This window comes from Schistocerca gregaria, chromosome 9, assembly GCF_023897955.1.
Source record: "Schistocerca gregaria isolate iqSchGreg1 chromosome 9, iqSchGreg1.2, whole genome shotgun sequence".
Lineage (NCBI taxonomy): Eukaryota > Metazoa > Arthropoda > Insecta > Orthoptera > Acrididae > Schistocerca > Schistocerca gregaria.
In genome coordinates this window covers 254,376,906-254,401,045 of record NC_064928.1, presented here as the reverse complement: position 1 = coordinate 254,401,045, position 24,140 = coordinate 254,376,906, and the positions used below count along the sequence as shown (strand labels likewise).

At 38.5% G+C, this 24,140-nt stretch overlaps 1 protein-coding gene across 2 annotated transcripts in view; it reads left to right on the top strand.

The window, feature by feature from the left end:
• The window catches only part of LOC126291581 (uncharacterized), a 172,685-nt gene that overhangs the window by 114,107 nt on the left and 34,438 nt on the right, over positions 1 to 24,140 (top strand). For both annotated transcript variants that reach the window (XM_049985114.1, XM_049985113.1), the window contains 2 exons: positions 6,847 to 7,111; positions 11,448 to 11,716. In XM_049985114.1, coding sequence (XP_049841071.1) covers positions 6,847 to 7,111; positions 11,448 to 11,716 — 534 coding nt within the window. The remainder of the gene's footprint in view (positions 1 to 6,846; positions 7,112 to 11,447; positions 11,717 to 24,140) is intronic.

Below are 24,140 nucleotides of genomic sequence, written 5' to 3'. Positions count from 1 at the left end.
ACCGTAACTAGCAAATATTGAGACCAGGGATGTTACAGGAATGATGGATTAAGATCAGGCACTGTCAGTGCAGCCTCCGTAGCCCGTGCTTGAAAATGAACCTGTAAGGGCTCGAAACTAGTTGCCTAATAAATAATTGCAGCTGTTGGCAGAAACATTTTAAGGAATTAAAATAAAATTGCCGTTCCCTGTCAGTGAAATGTTGAAACTGAAGAATGAAGAGAAGCTCATCAGTTTTCGAGTCAACGTTTAGTGTGGAACTGTGGTTGCGGCTAAGTTTGCAGATCACACAACTGCTTTCACAGACGGGCTTGCCTTTGATGGAGTAGAAGACACCTGTGACAGATCTGGAGTAGGTGAAAGTGAGAGAATGTATGGGGCAGGTCTTCCATTTTCGTTTTATTGTGGGTATATGAACCGTGAGCTATGTTGGGAGCAGTGGTGAAGTAGGGAGGACAAGGATATTGTGTATGTTGCGTGGGTGATAGAATACCACCATGGGAAAGGTGGGGAGGATGTTTTGTACCCTGAAATTTGAAATCTGCCCACACCACCCACAGCAATATTCTGTGACGTACCGAACCTACGCAGCATCCTTGTCTGTCCCTACTACACCCTTGCTCTCAACACCTACCCACGTGGCTCATATCCCTGCAGTAGAACTAAGTACAAGACCTGTCACGTACAGCTTCCACCAATCACCTGTCATAGGCATCTTCTACCTGTCAAAGGCAGAGCCACCTGTGGAAGTAGCCATGTGATCTACCTTCTTAGCTACAATCATTGTGTTGTGTTGTTTATATACTTGACAACTGACAAGGTGTCTGTCCACATGAATAGTCACTGCCATCCACTTGCTGAATGTGCCCCGCAACATGATTTAATTCGCTTCAACAACTGCTTCACAGCCTATGTTGTCTGGATTCTTCCCGCCAACACCAGCTTTTCTAAGCTGGGCAAGTAGGAACCTTCCCTACGACATATCCTTCTTTCCCATAATCTCTGGGCCTCAAATGTTTCTAGTCCTGTCTATCCCCATGTCTGCTCCCACTCCAGGACTATTCATGTCTTCTATCCCATGGACACACTTGTGTAGTCCTGTACCCTTCTCAACTTCTCTCCTCCCTTTCCCTCCCCAGCACAGCCTTTTCAATGCCACACATAGCAGCCCTATGCTGCCTCTACGACATCCCTGCACCTTCGTACTGGTAGCACAAATGTATTCTCCCACCTCGACCCTGCTATCCTCCCCCACTCCACACCTCTTCCATGCCACCACTACATACAAGCTAGAGTGCTGCTCATGTATTTCCAGTATTCTTGTGCCTGTTTGTGACTCATCACCTTCTCTATATGGTGGGTAGGAATCTATCCTTTTCATATTGTTGTTGTTCGATCTCGATCTATCCATTGTTTATAGTTAATGCATTGGACGATACAAAATAGCATTACATTTTCTGACATCAGTATATTTCGCAGATTATCATTCAAAGTTTACCATGAATGTGAAGCTGATTTTCATATTTCTTACATAATTGACAAAAACCTCTTTTGCCTTTATTTCAGGGTTGAGAAATGAATAGAATTTTCTCCACTGGGTGATGTAAAGCAGTTTTTAATTGTCAAATGTAAAACAACTTATAATATGTGATACAACTTGTATAACAACATTTTCTAGTCACATGCTCACTGTGCTCAGGGAACTTTATGTTTAACAAACAGGTGATACTTTGCTCTCAAAGTTTGATGAATGCCTGAATTCATTACATCAAAAATAAGTGATAAATTAGTCTTCTCTGTTACTACTCATATTCTGTGACTCCATGCAACTTGTATCTTTGTTATGTACATTCATTTGTTTTTGTAGGAGATAATCCTTGGTTTTCCAGTTAGGCATTTGTTTTTTATGTGTTGTTGAACATTGAATTGGAACTAAGAATGAGGATGAAGTTTGTCTTCAGATTGTAATTTGTTTCCAGTTTGATGATTTGCAGTGTGATCAGGAACTGCAACATATCTTAACCATAGTTGTAAATGTTATGTGTCAGTTAGAAATCATCTACTGGCTATTTATTTTGGAAACAGTTTTTCAGTATCTTGCAGAAAAGTCTGTTATTAATCAGACCAGTTAAAATTTTTGTTTAGTGCTGCAAGAGTGTTGTTGTTTATAAAGCCAATGGCAGAGATTAGTGTGGAAGAATGTGGTTCCCAACTGCATTTAAAGGAGGAAGATTATTTCATGTATATATGTCTTTTGTTAATTACTTGCAAGACCATATATTGCAATTGAATTATTTATCAAAGCCCAACACATTGGTAATTAGCAGCTGACAGTATGGATTTAAGGTTGAAGTGGCTGTGCATTAGCAGTGTTCCCGTGTTGCAAATTTAAGTTCCACATAAAGATGTTAGTTATACCTGCTTGTTCATTAGATGCATCCCTTTGTGTACAAGACATATCAGTTGAGCAAGTGGTCAAAATTTGGGCTGCTATTTGCCGTTCAAGGCAGAACTTACCTTCTATTGAAAAATAAGTCTAAGTGTGTTGTAGTAACGAATACTTTGAAATGTCCTGATTTAAGCTATTATGGCGAGATGTAACATAATCTCACTATTTTTTTTATTTTAAAAAATATTGGTAAGTTGACACAACAGAGTGTTGAGACCTTAAAATATTCAGATATAGGTGAAAAAGCTAGTGTCTAGCTTGTTGTTTTCAGCAGGGCAGTCTAAATCACTCAGGTTGTTACCAAGTGGTGCAGTTGATTCATCTGCCTGGGATTCATCTTATCTTCTTGCTTTTTTCGTTCATTCCCATTTGTATCTGTTGTTTATTTATTTCTATACTTTCGCAACCTCCACTTTTAGAATGAGATGTCACTTTCTTTTTTGAACTACGGTATGTTCTTTGCAGCATTTCATTTGGAAGGATTAGTAGAAATTTCTTCTTTGGTAAAAACCTTTTGTGACATCGTTTTGTAAGGAGCATTAGTTATCAGGATAGGTCCTACAGCTTTATGTCCTCGGTTGCTGTTTACTTTGTTTGACGTGGGAATAGGAGCAGTGTTATATGGGCTAACTGCTGATTTAGACCTGTTGGGTTGAAGCTAATGAATTAAAGGGGTCAACACATGGGATTTACCCAGCGTATGACTCTCTAAAGTAGACTGAAGGTAATAACGAAATTACAATGAAATCCAGACCTTTAGCTGCTTACAGGTGTTGATAAATATCAACGGCGCCAGTTGAAAATGTGTGCCCTTACTGGGACTTGAACCCGGGATCTACTGTTTACATGGCAAATGCTCTATCCGACTGAGCCACTGAGGACACAGAAGACAGTGCGACTGCAGGGACTTTTCTCAGGCACACTCCCCGTGAGACCAACACTTCCAACTTACTTTCCATACACTACATTTGTAGTGCCCCTGCCTGCCATACTCATTACTCGTGGCAATCAGTTTACCAATTCCGATAAGAGTTTGGGCAATGTGAGTGTATATGTACTGAAGAAGATCATTGGCCAGTAAGCCTTATCTATATGAAAATGGACGTGTCCAAAAGAACAGATACCATCTTCATATAAAAGTAATAAGGTTGTCTCCATAGTTTTACCACTGGCTGGGGGAATCACCTTGCTCACACCTGTTTCATACAATTTCTTCTTCATGTCCTGTGGGACGTATTTTAGCTTCTTCCTTGGAATTTTAGGAAGAAAACAGCACAGGATAGTCGAATTGACAAAATGGTACAAAATCTGGCTACAGCCCAAATTTAGATTACACATAATAGCCCGAATTTAGGCCATTACTAGAACATAATTTCTAGATTAATTAGAAAACAATGAAAAATAGTTGCTATTAAAACTGAAAATTTCTGAAAGCAAAGATTTTACCCTAACACTGCATACTAGAGGACTATCCATAAACACAGAAATTGGATGAAAAAATAATGAATGCTTAACTGCAAAAGTTTTAGGATGGTCCAAATAGAGTATACATTGACTACAATCTTGTGGGATGGTGAACTGTTGTGACAGTTATATAGAACAACTGAAGTGACCTGAAACACTGTTTTACATTGTTTGTGCTAGACTGCAGCACCAAATTTCTAGTTAGCTCAAATTTAAGCCATATCCAAAATTTGGACTGCTTCCTTTAATGCTTTCATTGATTTAATTGGAGGAAAAATGATTTAGAGAGGTGCACAAAAAAACTGATTTTTCTGCATGCACTCTGAGTCTGTCATCAGCATAACTGCATAAAATGTTCTTGGTTTCCATGCAGCCTCAATTGAGATAAAATTTTTAAGCAACTGTCTCTGCCATCATTCCCAGGGGTTAAAACTTATGACTGCCGAATGAGTCAAGGGTTCTGTCCTGTATGTGCAAGGCAGCAACAGTGCACATAATTTCTGTCCATACATTAATCCAGTTCTTCTCTAGAATGTTCTGGGTGCTACTGCCTTGCATAAATAATGCTGACACCTTGCCTTTTGTGGCACTCAAAAGTTTTAACTCCCGGGGTGACGGCATTACAGCTGGGGAAAAAAAAATAACTGTATGTTTCATGTGTAGTCTGTCAGTATTGAAAATTATATTAGTTTGAAAAACTTGATTCTCATAGAGGCAGTGGCAAAGGCCATATCCTGTTCTTGCCCAAAGTGTTACAATGATAAGCAAAACTTTACAGAACTGCTTTGAGAATTAAAATATACTTCGTGCAGAAGTCTTCAGCCAGCCAGATATTGATGGTTAAAATACCGTGAAATGAAGAACTCACATGAAGGAAATTTTTAGGTGTGGGAGAGACATGTTCATGCCTTCAGGAATAAAAGCTGTAATATTGCTTCTGTGGTTAGAATTTGTACATGAAAGTACAGTTTGTTTAATAGTTATATTGCTTGGCACACTTCATGAAAGGAGGCTAGTATTTAATTTCAATGGGAACTTTTTTCTTCTGTTGTATAACAGAGTCATCTTACACTTAAATTAATGCATTTAGAGTTGTGTTTAGTTTTTATGTATTTTTGTTGAACTGGGTGTTTATTGATAAGACATTGGCTTGGACAGACAAGTTATTACATGTCCAATCTTCATTATGAGGTAAAAAATCAGAGCAGAATTAATAATGAAGACAGGAGCAGTAAAAATATCACATCATTAATCCTAATGGTACTAATGGAAAATAATAGGTGTACGCCCTGACCCTTCAGATGGAATCGTCACAGCGTTTACCTGGAATGATTTGAGAAAGTGCTCAAATCACTGTGGCTGGACCAGATAAACAAATCTTAAGATTTTTTTGTTTGAGCAAAATTTTTACTAGTCAATTTGGCTAGTAAATTACATTTACTATCTCCAAAAATAAGTAGCCTAAGATAACTTACATATAAGGCAGTATTTTCACAATTCCATAGGGATTTACATTCTAAAAATATAGGTAAGTAACTGTAGAATAGGCGTTTGTCAGGAGAAAAGACTGCAATTGGGGTTTGAAAATCTGCAGTATGTCACTAACAATTTTAAACTGTCGTGGAATATGTGTAGTGGATGTAATTACTGGGTGTTTCTTTTCTTGTAACATCTCTCGTGGTGGCAATAGACAATTTAGTACAGTTTTGGATGTAGATGAGCACTTGTGAATTGTTGGAATTGTCGTCCTGAGAGAGGCACATACAAAAATAAACAAGTAAATGTCAACTCTCTGCTAGAAAGTATTACAATGGAAAGTCCATGGTGGCTACAAGAAATATTAGTCTCCGTGACCACTCACCTGTGGCTGATTGATATGGGGCACGTTCACACACTTAACAACTTGGACTTCATTTTGTTGACGCTTCTTGAACAGATTTCAGCAGTAATCCGTTACAGGAATTTGATTAAAGGTAGATACCATTTCTGTGACTGTCACAAATTAGAGCATTATTGACCTCTACAAATATTTAGAAAGATAATTTAAAACTGGTGTTCTGACGTTTTGGTATTCACTCTTCTCTTACTACAGAAACCTCTAAAAATCCATGCTTTCACATCTTGTAACTGAGTTCTCTGCATTATACATTGACGAATACAGTAGTGGAGGTAAAGTCTGAGCTGTGAATAGCTCCTTTTTGGGGGAATATAATTCCAGATAACTCTTTCATGATAACATTACTTTGTACATATGTGTAGACCTGTTCAGTTAGTGATCATAAAAAAATTTGAAAAATTACTCTGAACGAATACCTGCAGCTGACGTTATTGTTTTTTTTTCCCCACATAGCTACAGTAATTCTGTGTAGTGATTTAACTGTAAAAGTAGGAATAATCTACAATTATCTGTACATATGTAATCTCAAATCTATAGAAAAAAAACCACATACTTCTCAAGTAGCGGCAATTGTGCCAAGATTTGTTCATATGTGGCACAGTTATTTATTTGTGCTACATTCATATAGGTTTAACAACATGCCTGTAACAACTATAACTGTGTATAATTAAATAGCGATAATCATCTTCCAGACTGAAAACATAACTTACAAATCCACTTTTACAAACATTTAAAAAATGTAATTTTATAGTGTTCGAATCAGGAAAAAAAAAACCAAACTGAAAACAATGTAGTACAGGCTTAGAAAAGTGTATGCCATTCAGAGGAATGTAAAAATGTATTTGCAGTCAGGAAGAAATGAAGTCAACAATATTCTGTAACTTGCTCACAGTGTTGATGTACCAGACTGCATGCAATTCCTCATTGTACATATGTGCAGTTAGTTGTCTCTGTGGAACCATTATATGCAATCCTAATCACACACACACAGGAGGATGACAATCTGTTAACAAGTTGTGTGTGCAAATTGTTACAGGGATGCCGCAGCAGAGAGTAGAAAGCGGAAGGCCGCCGCCTCGCCACCAGAGGAAGCAGCTGGAGTGTCAAAGAAGCCACGTACAGTGGATGCTGCCAACGGTGATGCCGAACCCCTGCGAGCATTCATGTCGAGATACATGGCCAACGTCTGTGAAACATACAATGCCATGTTGCACATATTTGAGTATCTCAAGGTGCAAGAAGTGCTACGTGCTGCGAGGGTCTGCCGACTTTGGTGTAGCGTAGCTGCGCATGATTCACTGGTAAGTACAAAGCAAATAAGAAACTGCAAGTGTCAGTTTGTAGATAGTAGTGGTCGTCGTGTTCCCCAGCCCACACCTCCAGTTGAAATAAAGTTGAGCTTACAAGTGATGCATATAATATGTTAGTGTCCTCTCGTGTCTCGAGATTTAAATCTTCAGGAATACATATCAAAAATTAATCAGTGAAATGTGCAAAAAGATAGCATGAGAAGAAATTGAATAAACTGAGAAACACAATGCGTAAAATTGAGTGACTAGAACATCTCTTGTTTGTTTGTTGACTTCAATGTTTGGAAATGTGCCTCACTGTTCATGTCAACTGTAAAACTTTCTGGCGTCAATAGCATACCACTAAAATATTGAAAAGCAATTCTTAAACAACCAAAGGTCATGCTAGAGCCCCTTTTAGCTTTTTTTTTTTTTGGGGGGGGGGGGGGGGGGCTGGAATCACTTCCTAAAGTGTCTTCTTAAATGAAAGGTTCTGAAGAAGAGGCTTTCTGTACTGCAACAACTTGAGTAGTAACATTGTCTGTAATCTTTCCAAAATCTACGAATGCTGTAAATGTGGGTTTATCTTTCTTCAATCTATCTTAAGTTGTAAGGTGGTCAAAACCATGTGTTCCTACACATCTATGGAACTGACACAGATCTTCCCTGGTATTGGCATCCTTAATGAATAATCACTTTCCTTTCAGGAATAGAGCGTATTGTGATGATGAGATGCATGGCAGACTCCAAAATATACGAAGTGTTGGGAATTACCCCTTACACTCCAGAGAGCAGACCAAAGGTGTCTGTGTTCTTTTTAAAAAAATCACTACCACTCGGGTCCACAGAGAACCAAGTCTTTGTGAAACTAATGAGCCCACTGACCAACAATTAGGATATACATTAAAATATCTCTGTTTTCATTCAAATATAATCGATGTCATTAGAACCTTCAGTTGTTGTCAACATAATAATTGAATTACTCTTTGAGAAGTGTTGTCATCGGCTGGCACAAGAAAACGAATGAAAATCTTATAACTCTGTTTTTATGTAAGAATGATACTTTTTACAAAATTGTAGAACAAAAAAAAAACCTTAAACAAGCTTCAGTACACCCCCCCCCCCCCCCCCCCCCACACACACACACATGCCAAATTGCAGTTGCTTTCATGCTATATTTATGTGAAGAATCGCTACTGAGGTCTGTTGAGCCTGGGCTTTTGTTCGTACTTACAAAGGTGCTTTAATGGTATACCTCATTTTGTTCACATGTGATTCTTGAGGTTTATAATTGATGATGTATTTAACAGAGCGCCTTGCCGTTTTTAATTGCAGGCCACGAAAGATGTTGAAAAATAATGAAACTAATTAAATTAAAATGCATTATGATTTTCACTTCCTGTCATAAATTATCGTCAGTTGGGGAGCCTGTAGCAGCATGTGTTGTGGATGTTACACTTGTTGGGGAAAGTTTGTTTTCTGGCTATTGAAAGATATCTTACTCAGTCAGTTAATTCCATCTGCTATAAATTGTTCATGTGATTCTGTTCAAAATAATGTGGAACCAGTCAGTTTATTACCTATGAATGCATGATACCTTTGTACTTAAGCTCACAGGCTCGCTGTTTAAATAATTGTCTGTGGAAAGGATGTCAATTCAGATTTAAAATTTACTTTTCTTCTTTTTGAAAATTTTGTCATATTGGATAAAAAATCAAGAATTTTCATTGCCACATATTGCACACTTTTCTGAGTAGTTGCACATGCATGATTAGTAACAGATTCCCCCTCCCTTCCAACCCCTAATTCCTTCATCTAATGTTGTACCTGTCATTTTCTTAATTTTTTATAAAATTTCATTATTAAATTGAACATATGACAGTGATAAAACTGCACTGTTTATTGCAAAAAAATACTTATTTCATAAGGGATTACACAGAACATTATACCATAAGACAGCAGTAAGTTGGCATATGCCAGGTAGATCAACAGGATGACCTCCCCCTCCCTTCCATGATTACCAGTGAACACAGATGGTTAACTATTTGAGGAGCTCAAAAATGTTTCCAACAGTATTGTCATTTAGATATTGAGGACATTCGTCTCTATTCATTGACCCGTGTTTGTGTGCAGAATTTGTTGTTGATGTTACTGTATTTGTTTGACATAACTAATTGAACTGTGAACATTTAATTAAGGTGGGAGTTATTATGAAGTCATTGAAGGCCATTATAGAGAACTTATGTACGAGTATTCAGTATGTTTTTGTCTTCAATATGAAGACCAGCTTGATGCAGCTTTCCACATTAGTCTTATCTTGTGCAAATATTTGCATAACTGCTGCAGCCTATGCCCATTTCAAACTACTTACAGTAGTGAAGCCTTTTCCTCAGTCTACAACTTTTATCCCCACGCTTCCCTCTATTGCCGAATTATCTATTCCTCGATACCCAAGAAAGGCCCTGCAACTAATCCCATGTTATACTCAGTGTGTGCCACAAAATTCATTTCTCCCAGATTCCATTCAGTACCTCTTCTTTAGTTATCTGATATTACCCATCTAGTCTCCGCATTCTTCTGCAGCATCACATTTCAAAAGCTATTCTCTTCTTGTCTGCATTGCTTATCACTCAAGTGTCACTTCTGTGTAAAGCTATATACCAAAAAAATACTTTCAGAAAATATTTAATTTAGCTCTGTATCAGTTTGAAGGTAGCTGGTGCAATAAATTACAGGTATAGCTTAAGGAGAACCTTTACAGTTCGAATACTTGCTTGGTGCCATATTTTTGGGGAAGACAATGACATACCTGTCGAGTTTCCCAGTTTTCCCAGATGATTTCCAGATTTTGGGGCAGTCTTGAGGTTTTCCAGATGAACATAATTTTTATTCCCGATGTTCAACTCCCAGGCTATTTCCCGCCCATCGCATTCCAGGTTTGACTTTTAATAATAGCTGCTATTCTGAGATGCAAGCGTTTGAAATTCGATGGAATTTCAACCGACAATATTATGGATAATCCCTTCTCCCAGAATACTGCTGCGCTTTTGTCGCTAACTCTATGTGTTTGAAACACTGCCGGTGAAAGTTGATCGAACGTTCTATTGATAATCAAGTCCCACAGTTTATTGCTGCATTCTCTTTGTGCTTCAACTGCATGTTAGCGGGAAAGGTTTGTTTATGCTCACTTTTATGCGGTGTTTGCTGTTTGTTCTGGTATTCGTGTAATTGTGTGACGAATTTTGGTGCAATTTAGTGTTTTCATGAGGAGTTAAACTAAAAAATGATATCATCAGTCTTTTAGGGATTCATATTCTACTGAATTTCCGGATGTTATGCAATCACGGAAAGATGAAACACTCGTGTTCTGTTCCACGTGTTCGTGTGATATAATCATTGTTTACGGTGGAAGAACTGAATTAATAAATAATATTAAATCCTTTAAACACGTCTACAATATGAAAATGAAAGATAGCAGTAGGAAAATTGATTCATTTTGCAGGTTGATGACTCTGCTACGATTGAGAGTAAGAACTTGACAGACCAATTAGTTTAGGTCCTCCATGTAGAATGAAACTCTGGGATCCATTTCTGTTCTGAAAACAGGAATCAGCAGTCCATGTTACATGAATAGTTTTCCTTCAAAATTTTTGAAGAAAGCTATTCTTATTCATCTCTCCTGTGCAACATGTAATAGCAGAAAAGCTCATTTTTGTGCAGAGTGTAAACTGTTCCCAGTGTTAAGTGACAAAAAATTGAACCCTCATCAGCAAGTAACTTGTGTAAGTACCTAGTTCAGAGTTCGAAAATAGTGATCTTAAAATGTAACCTACATTATGTGTGTTAACATTATCTGTAATCTCTTTCTGTGTAGTCTTTTCATGCTATGTTTGAACACCTAGCAACACATGCACCCGTTAAATTTTTTTGATTTGGGATCTTCTGGATTTCTGTTTTTGAAAGTTGGCAGTTATGTCATGAGCAGTATTCAAAATGTTCAGTCAGGTTTTGGATGTGTAGCTGGATAGCATCAACTTACCCAGGTTGCTGTAAGGATTTTAGCTGAAATAACAAAAGAATAGGTATTTTTGGCTCAATTGTATGCCTGAAAATTGGTTGGACATTCACTTCATCATAAGAACTTAAAGAACCACAGTTTTAGTAAATCTGTGAAAGTGATAGCTCTTTCATAAAATGTCCACATAATTTCGAATGCAGTTACAGAAAATTGTTCGTGTCATCGAAGGATGCAACCTTTTTATCGTAACGTGTCACAATTACACTTGACAGAAGCACTGCATTTGTTAGTAGCCCATGTTGCCATTATTCCTCGTTTCCTCTTTTGCAGTGGCAGACAGTACGGCTGAAAAATTCGCCTGTTGCTGACTGGAAAGGATGCGTGGCAACTTTGGCGAAGCGTGGCACTCGCCACCTGGACATGAGGAAGATGCTGGTGCCGGCGGGCCGTGCTGACGAGTGGTGGGCGGCGTTCTGTGCCAACATAGGCCGCGTTCCCTGCCTGGAGTCAGTAGAGCTCTGCCGCTGCCCCGCAGCCGTCGTCGAGCGTGTGGCTCAGCAGTGCCCCCAGCTCACGACACTGTCCGCGCTGTCCATTAAGTGAGTGAACGGTCTCTCTCCATTGGTCCTGAAGGTAGCATACTGATCTGGTTGCACCATTGGGTAAACTGGTTGATCTTCAAATATAAATGACAGTGCCTCAAACGCTGTATCAGCATGATTACAGTAATGTACAGTGTACTTCACTGTTTACATACTGACATGTTCGAAGCTTTTTCTCAGTAGCCAAATACGCCTGTGGATACCTAGTAAAGGTTTTAGAAGCTTTGTTTGTATACTCTTAAACTCTCGTTAATATAGTCATTCTTTGTATGTACACTAATCAGCCAGAACATTACGATCCTCATACCTAACAGCTGGTACGTCCACCTTTGGCATGGTTAGCAGTGGTGGTGATGTGTTGTGGCATGGAAGCAATGGGGCCCTGGTAGGTTGCTGGAGGGAGTTGGCACCACCACCACCACCACCACCACCACCCAATTCCTGTAAATTCTGGGGAGGGGAGCTCTGACGTCATGTTCAATCACATTCCAGATGTGTTTGATTGTGTTCAGATCTCGCTAGTTTGGGGGGGGGGGGGGGGGAGGACATATCATCAGTTGGTACTCACCACTGAGTTCGTCCAACTACTCCATTATGCTCCTGGCCTAGTGATGTGGCACATTATTGTGTTGAAAAATGCCACAGCCATCGGGAAACGTGACCGTCATGAGGGGTGTACATGGTCTGCAAGTAATGTATGATACTCCTTGGCTGTCATGGTGCCTTGCATGAGCTCCACTCGACCCGTGCATCTTGCAGTAAAGGTGTCAAGAAGCAGTTTCCCTGGAAAATGAAGATATTGGGATCCATCATATCATGCAGCAATCTGTCACTGTGCCAGTGTCCAGTGCTGACGATCACATGCCCATTTCAGTCATAGTCACCGATGCCAACATTGGCACATGTATAAATTGTCAGCTGCGAAGGCCCATCGTTAGGAGTATGCAGTGCATTTTGTGCTCGCACACACTTGTACTCTGGCCAGCATTAAAGTCTGATGTCAGTTCTGTCACAGTTCTCCGCCTGTGCTGTTTTACCAGTCTGCTCAGTCTACAGTGTCTAAAATCTGTAATGACAGGTGGCCGTCCAACCCCACGACATCTGAACTTGGTTTCACTACGGTTTTGCCAGTGTCGTATACTTTCTGAAATGCTCGTACCGAACCTTCGAGCCATCACAATCTGCCCTCAGTCAAGCTCAGATCAATCGCCCAGCTTCCCCATTCTACAAACGGACAGCACACTCCATGATACTGCATGCTCTGTGCATGTGTCTGACAGCAGTCATTCCTCACCAGGTGACTCTGGGTACTGCTTGGATGGGTTTATAGCAATATTAGGTTGGTGGTCATGATGATATGGCTGATCTCTCTCTCTCTCTCTCTCTCTCTCTCTCTCTCTCTCTCTCTCTCTCTCTCTCTCTCTGTGTGGGGGGAAGGGGGGGGGGGCGCGTGCTAGCACGCACATGTATGCGTGTGCGCACGCGCACCATATCAGCATAAGTTTCAGCATTTGGACTGTACTTTCTTTAATCCAAACATACATTCATTTTCATAGAAAACTTATACAGTAGTATCACTCTCTATGAAATGTCCTGAATTTATAGACATTGAAATGATGATACTTGATGGTGGCATCCACTTTAGGAGCATTACATTGGTACTGCAAGTATCTAGTTGTTGCATGATGTACTCCAGAAAGGTGTCTGCAGCTCCTATCTCCCATGTCCTCTTCTTGATTACTTTCCTCCACACTTCTGATTATTTTTTCAACTGTTAAAGTGTGGTCTCAGTTTTCTTCATTCAGCCACTTAACATAGTCTTACTCATAAATTTCTCCTCTTCCTGGAAGCTTGTGAAACATCTTAATGTAGTGTTGGCAATTGATTCCACAGTGACCGGCCCATTGCTGCGCTCATTATTGGCTCCTGCTGTGCATAAGTGGATGGCCATACTTTTCCACAGCTCTTCATTATGGTAGAATTCTGCATTTTACCCCGTGCTTCTGCTGCACATTCGTTGTACAAGGAGACAGGAGGTGCATGTCTGTAATGACATTTTAATTGATTGCAAAATTTCTTCAGCTCATTCCTCACAGCTGGTATAAATGTGATGTGGAACCACTGAGAGGGAACATTTTTCTTTCTATCATCACTTTCTTATGTGCAGAATGTTGCATTGTTAGTATTTTTTTTTTGCTGTGTTGAAAACAGTGGATATTCAGATTTAGCAATCAACATGAACACTAGTTTATGACTGCCATTTGTGCTACAACACGCTAATATTATTACACTGTGTTTCTGTTGTTTGTACATAAGGGATTCCTTCTCGTCGTTGGCAGCTAATTGTTTTTTCGAGGAAACATGTTATCAAAGAGGCCAGTTTCATCAACCTTGTACAAGGCATCACCAGTTAAATCTTCTTCCTGTGTTATTTTCCTTACAACCTCTTCTGGATATTTTTCGCTAGTTGGTCAATTTTCACCAGGGACTTTTGGCTGCTTCATGCTGTGTTATTTTTGCTGGTTATTGCTGCCAAATTGTTTAAGTGCAAATGCTTTTTCCTTTGTTTATGGGTCACTGACTGGAATTCATTTACTATGTTGTATGAATCATCTGTAAACAGATGCATCCATTTATTCCTTTGCACTCTGTCACACTACCTTGCATTTTCCCAACTTATTATCTATTTGGGTTGTGCACTGTCACATAGCATCTTCTTTCTTTTCGATGTCATAAGTTGTTGCCCATCCAATATTGTACTCTGCAGCTTTCTGCAGAGAACCTTGGTACAACTTTCCAAAAATTTAGAGTTTCTACTTGGGGTATAGCGTAGCATTTTTCTTTTTAGGAGCCGTGACACTGGTCTATAAAGAAATTCACAATTTGAAATACGTATAGCATTGTTTTAACATTATAATTAACTAAAAACATTGTTGTGTACAATAATTAACTGTCATGCATGCGTAATTTGCGGGGATGTAAGCCAGCTTACTGAGACGCAAGATTGCTGAGGGTCAGATAGTGTATTTCAAAATGCCTTCGAACTGAAGATGCATAATCATTTGAAGAATTTAATACGTGAAGAGACGAGAAAGAAGTTGTACAAAGTAATGTAACTGACTATAAAATAATATGGAAAGGATAGATTGCTGCTCGTCATAGAATAGACAATGAGTGGCAAACAGACACTGTGGAGAAAGAGAGCAAGATATTGTTAGCTGTTAGACTAACAAGGGAACTGTCCAATCCAACATGTCAAAACCTGCTATAAACTGTTTTTATACAGCAAGAATATGCTGATTGACAAACACTGTCAAAGTATTAGCTGCTAAGACATACTGCAACTGTATTTATGTGTATTTCTTGTTGAAGTTTGCCAAATTAGTAGCTCACTAGGTGGCTGGCAAAATTTACACTGCTGCCATGGTGTGAACTTCAGTTTCTGTTGAAAGTTTCTCTGACACAATTGTTCAGTTACCATTCACTTGAATTTGCAATTCATTCAATATCCATAATAATTACCAGTTGCCTTTGCAGTATCGCGTAAGTGTTAACAGTGGGGGTAAAACTGAATAAATTATCTTTGGGATTTCTTAGTGTATGCCTCCTAATACCATCGTTCTTGTGCAGTTTCCAGAGTTTCACAGTAATGTGAAACCCTATTAATGTTTTCAACCTCGCAAAGAGGAAAGAACAACATGGTGTGCATTTGAAATCACCTACTTCTCCTGAATACCTACCAGGTGTACCGGTATGAATTTTTTTTTTTTTTTTTTTTTTTTTTTTTTTTTTTGAAAATGAAACACTAATTTTGAATTGAAAAGTAAAAACATATTACTCAAAGTACTGACCATTGCTTTCTATACATTTTGACCACCTTTCTGGCAATTGGTGGACACCACGCCAATAGAAATATTCGTCTTTTGAAGCAAACCAATCAGGCACCCAATTTTCGACTTCTTCGTAGGAATCGAAGTGTTCCTCAGCCAATGCATGTCCCATTGATGAAAACAAATTGTAATTGGAAGGGGCCAAGTCTGGTGAATACGGTGGTGGAGTAGCAGCTCCCAGCCAAGTGTTTTGACTGTATTCTGAACCAGTTTTGCTCTGTGTCCAGGTGCATTGTCGTGTAAAAAAATTACTTTGCCATGTCTTCTGGCCCATTCTGGTCTTTTTTCGATCAATGCATAGTTCAGATTGATCATTTGTTATCTGTAGTGATTAGTATTCAGTTTCACCGGGTTTTAGAAGCTCATGATATACCACACCTTTCTGATCCCACTAAACACAGAGCATTGTCTTCTCGCCGAATTGATCTGGTTTTGCAGTCGATGTTGATGGTTGTCCTGAATTAACCCATGATTTTTCCCGTTTAGGATTCTTAAAATAAATCCATTTTTGATCGCCAGTAACAATTCGATGCAAAATTGATTTTCTTTCATGTATTGAAGCAAAATTTGACAAATGGTTTTTTGGCTTTCATCTGTCTTTCATTCCATTCATGTGGCACCCATTTTCCACACTTTTGGATTTCCGATAGCTTTCAAACTGTCAGAAATTGTTTTCATTGATTTATTCAAGATGGCCAAGAGTATAGAAGTGTGAAACTTTAATACGAGAAAAAGTTACAGTTGTGTGCTAAAAAAGGGAGTTTGCAAGAATTGTAATGTCAAAATAACACATTTAAGAGATTGAGTTTCAGGTCTACAATTCTTAGTCAACACTTTAAGAAGCGAAATCACCACACTCAGGAATGAAAATCAGGAACTACGGTCGTAGGACAAATCAAGTGAAGTGGCACCTGACTTAGGGTACAAATCGTCCATGTGGATAGAAGAGAGACACAAAGGTAGAACTTTAGCTGGAAAAATAACAACGAATTTTGCAACAGCAGTTACATTTACGGATGAAAACAAATACGGTGTTCTGCAGTCCAGTGACGGTGTTGAAGACAGTGTAAATGATCCAGTCCATTCAAAAGACAATGCACTGAAAACGAATAATCACTCTGGGGAAAATGATAATAAACAGGGTACATCAGGTAAAAAGGACAGTGTGCTTTTTCTAACAGACAGCCATGGCAGGAATATATCTAGTATGTTTCGAGAAATAAATCTTGAACATGGGATAATGCATGCTTAGATAATATAGTAAATTTTCCTAGAGATATGTATGATGTCAGACTTGCCAGTGGAGCCCTAGCTGATCATGAACCATTGATTTTAACATTCTGCTGTGATCAGTTGTCTAAATCAGACAAATCAGTCAGAATCAAGTCTAATGCCACATGGGTAAGATGACAGATAGATGAATATATTAATTTATTCATTGACAGATTATCTGATGTTAACTGGGACTTTGTATACAACACACAACCTGAGAAGGGAGCTGGTGAAATGGTGTTTAACAACTTCCTGAAAATACTCACAGAGTTATGGTACTCCTGCTCACCAATAATCAAAAGTAGCCCTAAGCATAAAAAGAAAAACAAACAGCTAAAATGGTATACAGATGAGCTACCGTATTTACTCGAATCTAAGCCGCACTCGAATCTAAGCCACCCCTAAAAAATGAGACTTGAAATAAAGGGGAAAAAAAAAGATTTCCAGAATCTGTAAGTCGCACCTGAAATTTGAGACTCGAAATTCGAGGGGAGAGAAAAGTTTTAGGCCGCACCTCCAAATCGAAACAAAGTTGGTCCATTGTAATATGAGACACAATTTAGGTCGAATGAATGATGATACAGCTACAGTGGTTTGCTTCGAGTTGTAAGCTTAGCAGTTAAACTTTACCAGGTAGCTATTGATATGCGTCAGGTGCTCCATCCGTATTTATACGGGTACCCTTCCTGTTTCACGTGCTTCATCTGGTTTGAATTATTTGTTTATTTTTCTTTCATCTGATAAGTGCCGTTCTCTTTGTTATAGGTGTTTAGGTCACTCTAAGCTGAAAATGTATTTCTGTACTGTGTCATGCACTGTTTGTCGCATTCTGATAATGAGTGTTTACCACCTGTTGCAGCTCGTGGCATGGCTTGCTTTTGTGCACACTATTGCCGCTTACAATATAAAAAAAAAGAGGAATCGTCTCGTGTCTCATTAGTGTAACAATGGCAAGAGACTGCTATTTGTTGTTACTTACACTGCTACTTTCTTTGATAATGATCAACAAGAACCAAATAATATACTGTGTATGATAAAAGTTTTGAACGAGAGTTTAGCGAAAAATTTTCTCTGTTTGTAGACGCCTCTTTAGTACATAACATTCTGCACAGAAATTAGTCATTTTAGATTTAAAAATCTAGCCAATTGCTGTGCTTCATTTCTGACTGTATGACTATTAGGCATAAGAATAATAAGAACATAAACATGACATGATATGTATATTCTTCCGTGTTTAATGTTGTCTCACTCTAGTTTCGTAGTTTATTAGGCAGGCAGGATTTAAATGAGATACCAGCAAACATGAAACAAACATGGCAAAATGTTTATATTCGTATTATTCTTATGGTGAAGAGAATACTGCATATGATTCACAGTTCATAAAAGTTCCTTTTAGCAACCATCTCTTCTCACAGGTAGGAAAAAATTCAGAACGTAGAGTTGGCCATATTGACAAACATCCCAGTCTTGCCAGTCGGATTTTCATAGTACATTGAAATACTGCTACATTCGAAGATGAACAATACGGAATTTGTATTTATTTCGTTGGATAATGTATGAAAATGCATTGGTCGAAACTTAGGGCGAAGAAAAAAGCTAGTCTTCCACCTTTTTTGATTTATTTACTGACGCAGAGGTTTTGGCGCAAGTATTTATCTTTGTGCCTGCAAAGCATGCCTGTGTAGTGCTACATATATTCGACAGCAGAAGCTAGTTGTGGCGGCACCTACCAACATTTTTCAGAACTTCCACTTACGTTGCACTCGATTCTAAGCCGCAGGTGTTTTTTTGGATTACAAAAAACCGGAAAAAAGTACGGCTTATATACGAGTAAATACGGTAGCTCTCACTAGGGAGGAGATGCTCAGACTGTACAGAATATATAAAAATTCTTATAAACAAGGATCAGAGCTAGATAATACTTCTTATAGAGCTTATCTAAAATGTAAAAAAAATCTACAAAGACAAACAGTCCTCGGCCAAAAAACAGGCATGTGAACATTACATTGAAAGTGCTCCCAACAAATTTAAAGCAGCATGGGATATCATCAACCAATATAGTTCACAAACCCATACACAAGATGCAGTGCTGGTCCCAGAAGTAGTAAATAATTACTTCCTAACCTCAGTGAGTGAGCTGAAAAACAAAATCAAGCAAAATGGCATGTATGCACTAGATCATCTTGGTGCTGTGCCCCATAGGAGGTATACTTTCCACTGGAATGTTGTCACCCCATAGGATATTGTAAAAGTTGTGGTAAGGTTCACCTACTCCAAAAGTATGGACTGTTACTGGTTTTGTAACTATGCAGGGAAAAAAATAATCCACCTTATCTGTCAACCTCTTTCTTTCATTTTTAATATGTGTTTAGAATTCTGGAGTTTTCCCTAGATGCACTCAAAACTGCTAAAGTTATACCAGTCTTTAAAAAGGGAGATAAGCATCCACCCCAAAACTATCGACCAGTTTCTATTGTCCCAATTTTCTCTGAAGTTTTTGAATATCTAATGTCTAATGTACAGTCAACCAAATAAATATTTTCAAAAGCATGATCTCCTCTCCAACAGACAGTTTGCATATCGACATGGTAAAAATACCACTACTGCTGTCACTGAAGTTGTTAAGCAGGTGTTAACTGCATTCGAAAATAAAGATCTAGTATCAGTTGTACTTTGTGATCTTAGCAAAGCCTTGGACTGCATACCATCTAACACCCTACTTGCAAAACTGGAATTTAATGCCATACACAAACCATCTTTAGATGTAATCGAATCATACGTAAGTAACAGGAGACAGTTAATATCAATTAAAAATAGATGCTCCTCGTTGAAGGAAGTTGGGACTGGGGTGCCTCAGGGCTTGGTCCTAGGTCCTTTTCTGTTGATCATTGCAATTAATGACTTACCTTACCATGTAGGAGCAAATTCAGTTGTGTGTTATGCAGACGACACAACATTGCTCAATACACACTATGATGCAACAGAACTGCATCAGGCAACACAGGAAAAACTAGAACTAGTAATGAATTGGTTTTGTTCTAATGAACTCCTATGTAATCGTGATAAAACATGAGAACTAATTCTGGGTTTAACAACAGCTGTTGAAAGAAAGTCAGTCAAATTGTTAGGACTCCACATTGATTCAGATTTAAACTGGGAGGAACACATTAGCCATATCTGCAAGAGAATAGCAAGAGTGTGTTGTCTCATCTGGAGGCTGACAGAGGTTGTCACTGATGAGTATCTAAAGGTGGTATATTTTGGCCTGTTTCAGTCACACATTTCCTACGGCATATTGTTATGGGGACATTCTTGCTTTGTCAGTGAAATTCTGAAAATTAAAAAAAAAAGTAATCAGAATAATGAGCAAAGTTAAGACCAAGGAACACTGCTGCCCCCTCTTTATCAAGCAAATGATATTAACTGTTGCGAACCTATACATCTACACAGCACTGCTTTATGTCAAAAGCAACTTAAATGAGTTTGAGACCAGAGAGAACATACATCCCCACAACACCAGAGACAAATAGGACTTCGACATACCAAGACACAGACTCACAAAGACTGCAAACTCACACAAAATAATGAGTTTAAAACTCTCCAATAAACTTCCAGCATCTGCTCAGTCACTGGCCAGTAATATTTTCAAATGTAAGATTTATGACTGGTTACTCAAACACCCATTTTATAAGATAACAGGATATTTTGAAATAATCATTGACATTAGTATATAAGAATATTCCTAAAAGAAAAGGAATTAAATTGTAAAAACTTTATTCTAAAGTTATTGTTAATTTATATTTAATGTTCAGACCTATTCCGCTGTAAGTGGTCAATGGTGAATAAACTGAATACTGAACATTTAGCATTGCTGCCATTTGCTTCTGACTCAAAGTATCACCTTCATCCAATATTGCTTGCAATTTGGCATTTTCGAACTTTTTTGGTGGTCTTCCACGTTCTTCATTTCTTACATCAAAATAATTATTTCTGAACCGTTGAAACCATCTTTTGCATGTTGCTTCTGATAGAGCATGATCACCATATGCCTCGACAAGCATTCAATGTGACTCTGTAGCACTATTTTTCAAATTAAAATACAAAATTAATGCTTTCCGCAAATCATTTCTTTCTGGTACAAAATTCGACATTGTTAACACGATGAAAACATATGAAGTTGTTTGTTCCATGACTTGATGTGTACTAAATATCTTTGACAGATGTCATACCAACCACGCAAAAAAAAATTAAGGCTTGTTCATAACCAATGTTCCCTATCAACACATTTGTATCTTAACACTCATTTCATACCGGTACACCTGGTATGTGTGTGTTATTTATTAGTTAATTTCTTGCTCACTCAGTCCAATGATGTTAACATTTCGTTAGAAATTTTGGAAGTGTTAGCAGAAACATGAATAACTCAGTTGGTTCTGTGAATTGTGGTTCAAACGATGATTGTTGTGGTAATTAAATTCCACAAAAGAAATAAGAGTATTTCCCAAGCCCAAAGCAAACATGTATAGTAACAGCTTTCATGGAGAAAGAAATGCTGTAAATATTTTGGTTAACCAAAGGAGGGACAAAATGCTTAAATTGAAACAGTGTACAAAGCCTGTTTCATTTCGTAAAATGTGAATTTCATAAATGGGAAAACGGTTAATGGTCCTCTGAATTACAAAGAAGATAATAATACTGATTTTTCAATGTGGTTGAATAGATTTAGGAAATTATACAAAAAGAAAGTCACAGAATTATGAAGGACACCTCAAGTAAACTCCTATAGAAATGGCATTAATGGGTACACTATGTGATCAAAAGTATCCAAACACCTCCAAAAACAAACATTTTTAATATCAGGTGCATTGGGCTGCCACATACTTCATATCAGCGACCTCAGGAGTCATTAGTCATTGTGAGAGAGCAGAATAGGGCGCTCCGCGGAACTCACTAACTTTGAACGTTGTCTGGTGATTGGGTCTCACTTGTGTCGTACATCTGTACGTGAGATCACACCAGTAAATGCCAAATGACACCTCACTTGGTGTACGAAGCGTAAACATTGGACGATTGAACAGTGGAGAAATGTCGTGTGGAGTGACGAATCACGGTACACAATGTGGCGATTCGATGGCAGGGTATATGGGTAAGGTGAATGCCCAGTGAACACCATCTGCCAGTGTGTGTAGTGCCAACAGTAAAATTTGGAGGCCTTGGTGTTACGGTGTGGTCATGTTTTCCATGTAGGGGGTTTGCACCCCTTGTTGTCTTGCGTGGCACTATCACAGCACAGGCCTACATTGATGTTTTAAGTACCTTCTTGATTCCCGCTGTTGAAGAGCAATTCGGGGATGGCGATTGCATCTGTCAACACGTTTGAGCACCTGTTCACAACACAAGGCATGTGGCAGAGTGTTTACATGACAGTAATGGACTGGTCTGCATAAAGCCCTGACCTGAATCTTTGGGGTGTTCTGGAACGCCGACTTCGTGCCAGACCTCACCAACAGACATCGATACCTCTCCTCAGTTCAGCCCTCTGTGAAGACTGGGTTGCCATTCCCCAAGAAACCTTCCAGCACCTGATTGAATGTATGCCTGCAAGAGTGGAATCTGTCATCAAGGCTAAGGGTGGGCCAACACCATACTGAATTCCAGCATTACCAATGGAGGGTGCCATGAACTTTTAAGTCATTTTCAGCCAGATGTCTGGATACTTTTGATCACATAGTGCAGAGAAATTTGTAGTGGAAGTGAAGAGGAAACTTCTTTTCTCCCCTAAAATCCTGTGTGTAAAGACAGACAGCCAGGTTTCTTGAATGAACAATTTGCAAACCGCACCTTATCATTTTGAGTGAAGAAAAGAAAAAAAAAGAACATAGACAGTAAGTTCTGCAGTTGATAATGCTATGACACATAAGTAATATAATAATGCCAGTGATTCCTATCAGTGGATTACTGTTTCCATAGTTTTATTTCTTTCTTCAGGAATATCAGGGCATATTAGGATTAAAAATAAACAAAAAAAGACTTTATTTGCAGAAGTCTTGCGATTGACATAGCAAAATGTGTAAAAATGGAAGACAGCAGTTTTAAGTATTCCGTCTCAAATGTCTGCGTACCATTTGCAGAAAATAATTCTTTGCTTTCGTTAGACTCTTGGGCTGGACATTACGACACCCCTTTAGGACGATGACAAGAAGACTTTTAATGTAAGTCAGATTCCACCCAGAACTAATGGTGCACGATTCAGCCTCTCAATGAGAAAAATTTCGACAGCGTAAAGCATTTTTCAAAAAATTGCAGGGAGGGCACTATAATTTCCGATACCTCTGTATTATTTCAGGTTTATTAGTGGAACAGTATTGTTAAACTTCAGGCATATCTGCATTGTCAGTTTGCATCACCACATATTACGAAATGTGTTAAGTACGCCCAGTACACAGCACAACTGCAAAACAACAGCCATGAGCATTTCCTACTCAATTTCAGTTCTGTCTAAATAAAACTAGTAACTTCTGAGTGCCCGAATGCGTTAATTTTGTCAGGTGTAAGCAGAATGTTTTCCTCACCTAGAACACACATCACTTGTTTGTGGTGACTACAGGGAATAAACGAGGACTGTTTCATTGTTAGCAAAATATACATTATTTAAAAATTATAAGAAATGTGCTACAGGAATTGTTATGAAATATTTAATGTCAACAAATTGAAGTCCCAATTGATGTATGTAATGTACTATCATGCACAGCCTTGATTTTCTTTCTTCTGCTAGTGACTTGTGTAATGATTGCATCTTCAACAGTTGTCGATATGAACTGCAAATTATTTAGAAAATAATTTGAGATGCTTTTGGTATGGCTTAAGTGCTTACAATTCACTTATGTGTGCCCGTTGGACTTTGCACTACACGGCACTACACCATCTTGTCACCACTGCCTTTGCTTATTCATTGATCCATGCGCTAGGGCTGTAAGCGTTGGTTCTTCATGCAGAAAAATAGAGAAGCTATAACACTTTTTTTCAGTGCATGTTAGCAGCTATAATACTGACTGCATTTCCTTTGGTGTGTTCTTCCTGCATCAAAAACTTCAGGGTAGCTTTTGACATGTCCAATAGGACCATTCCCTTTTAAGTCTTTCCTTAGACAAAACAGAATTTTTGTTTTGTTATGCACATATGTGGAGGAGGACTTAGTTCAATAGCCAGTAATATTTAGCAGTTGCGTCTGACAGTCAATGTCTCATCTATATGATGAG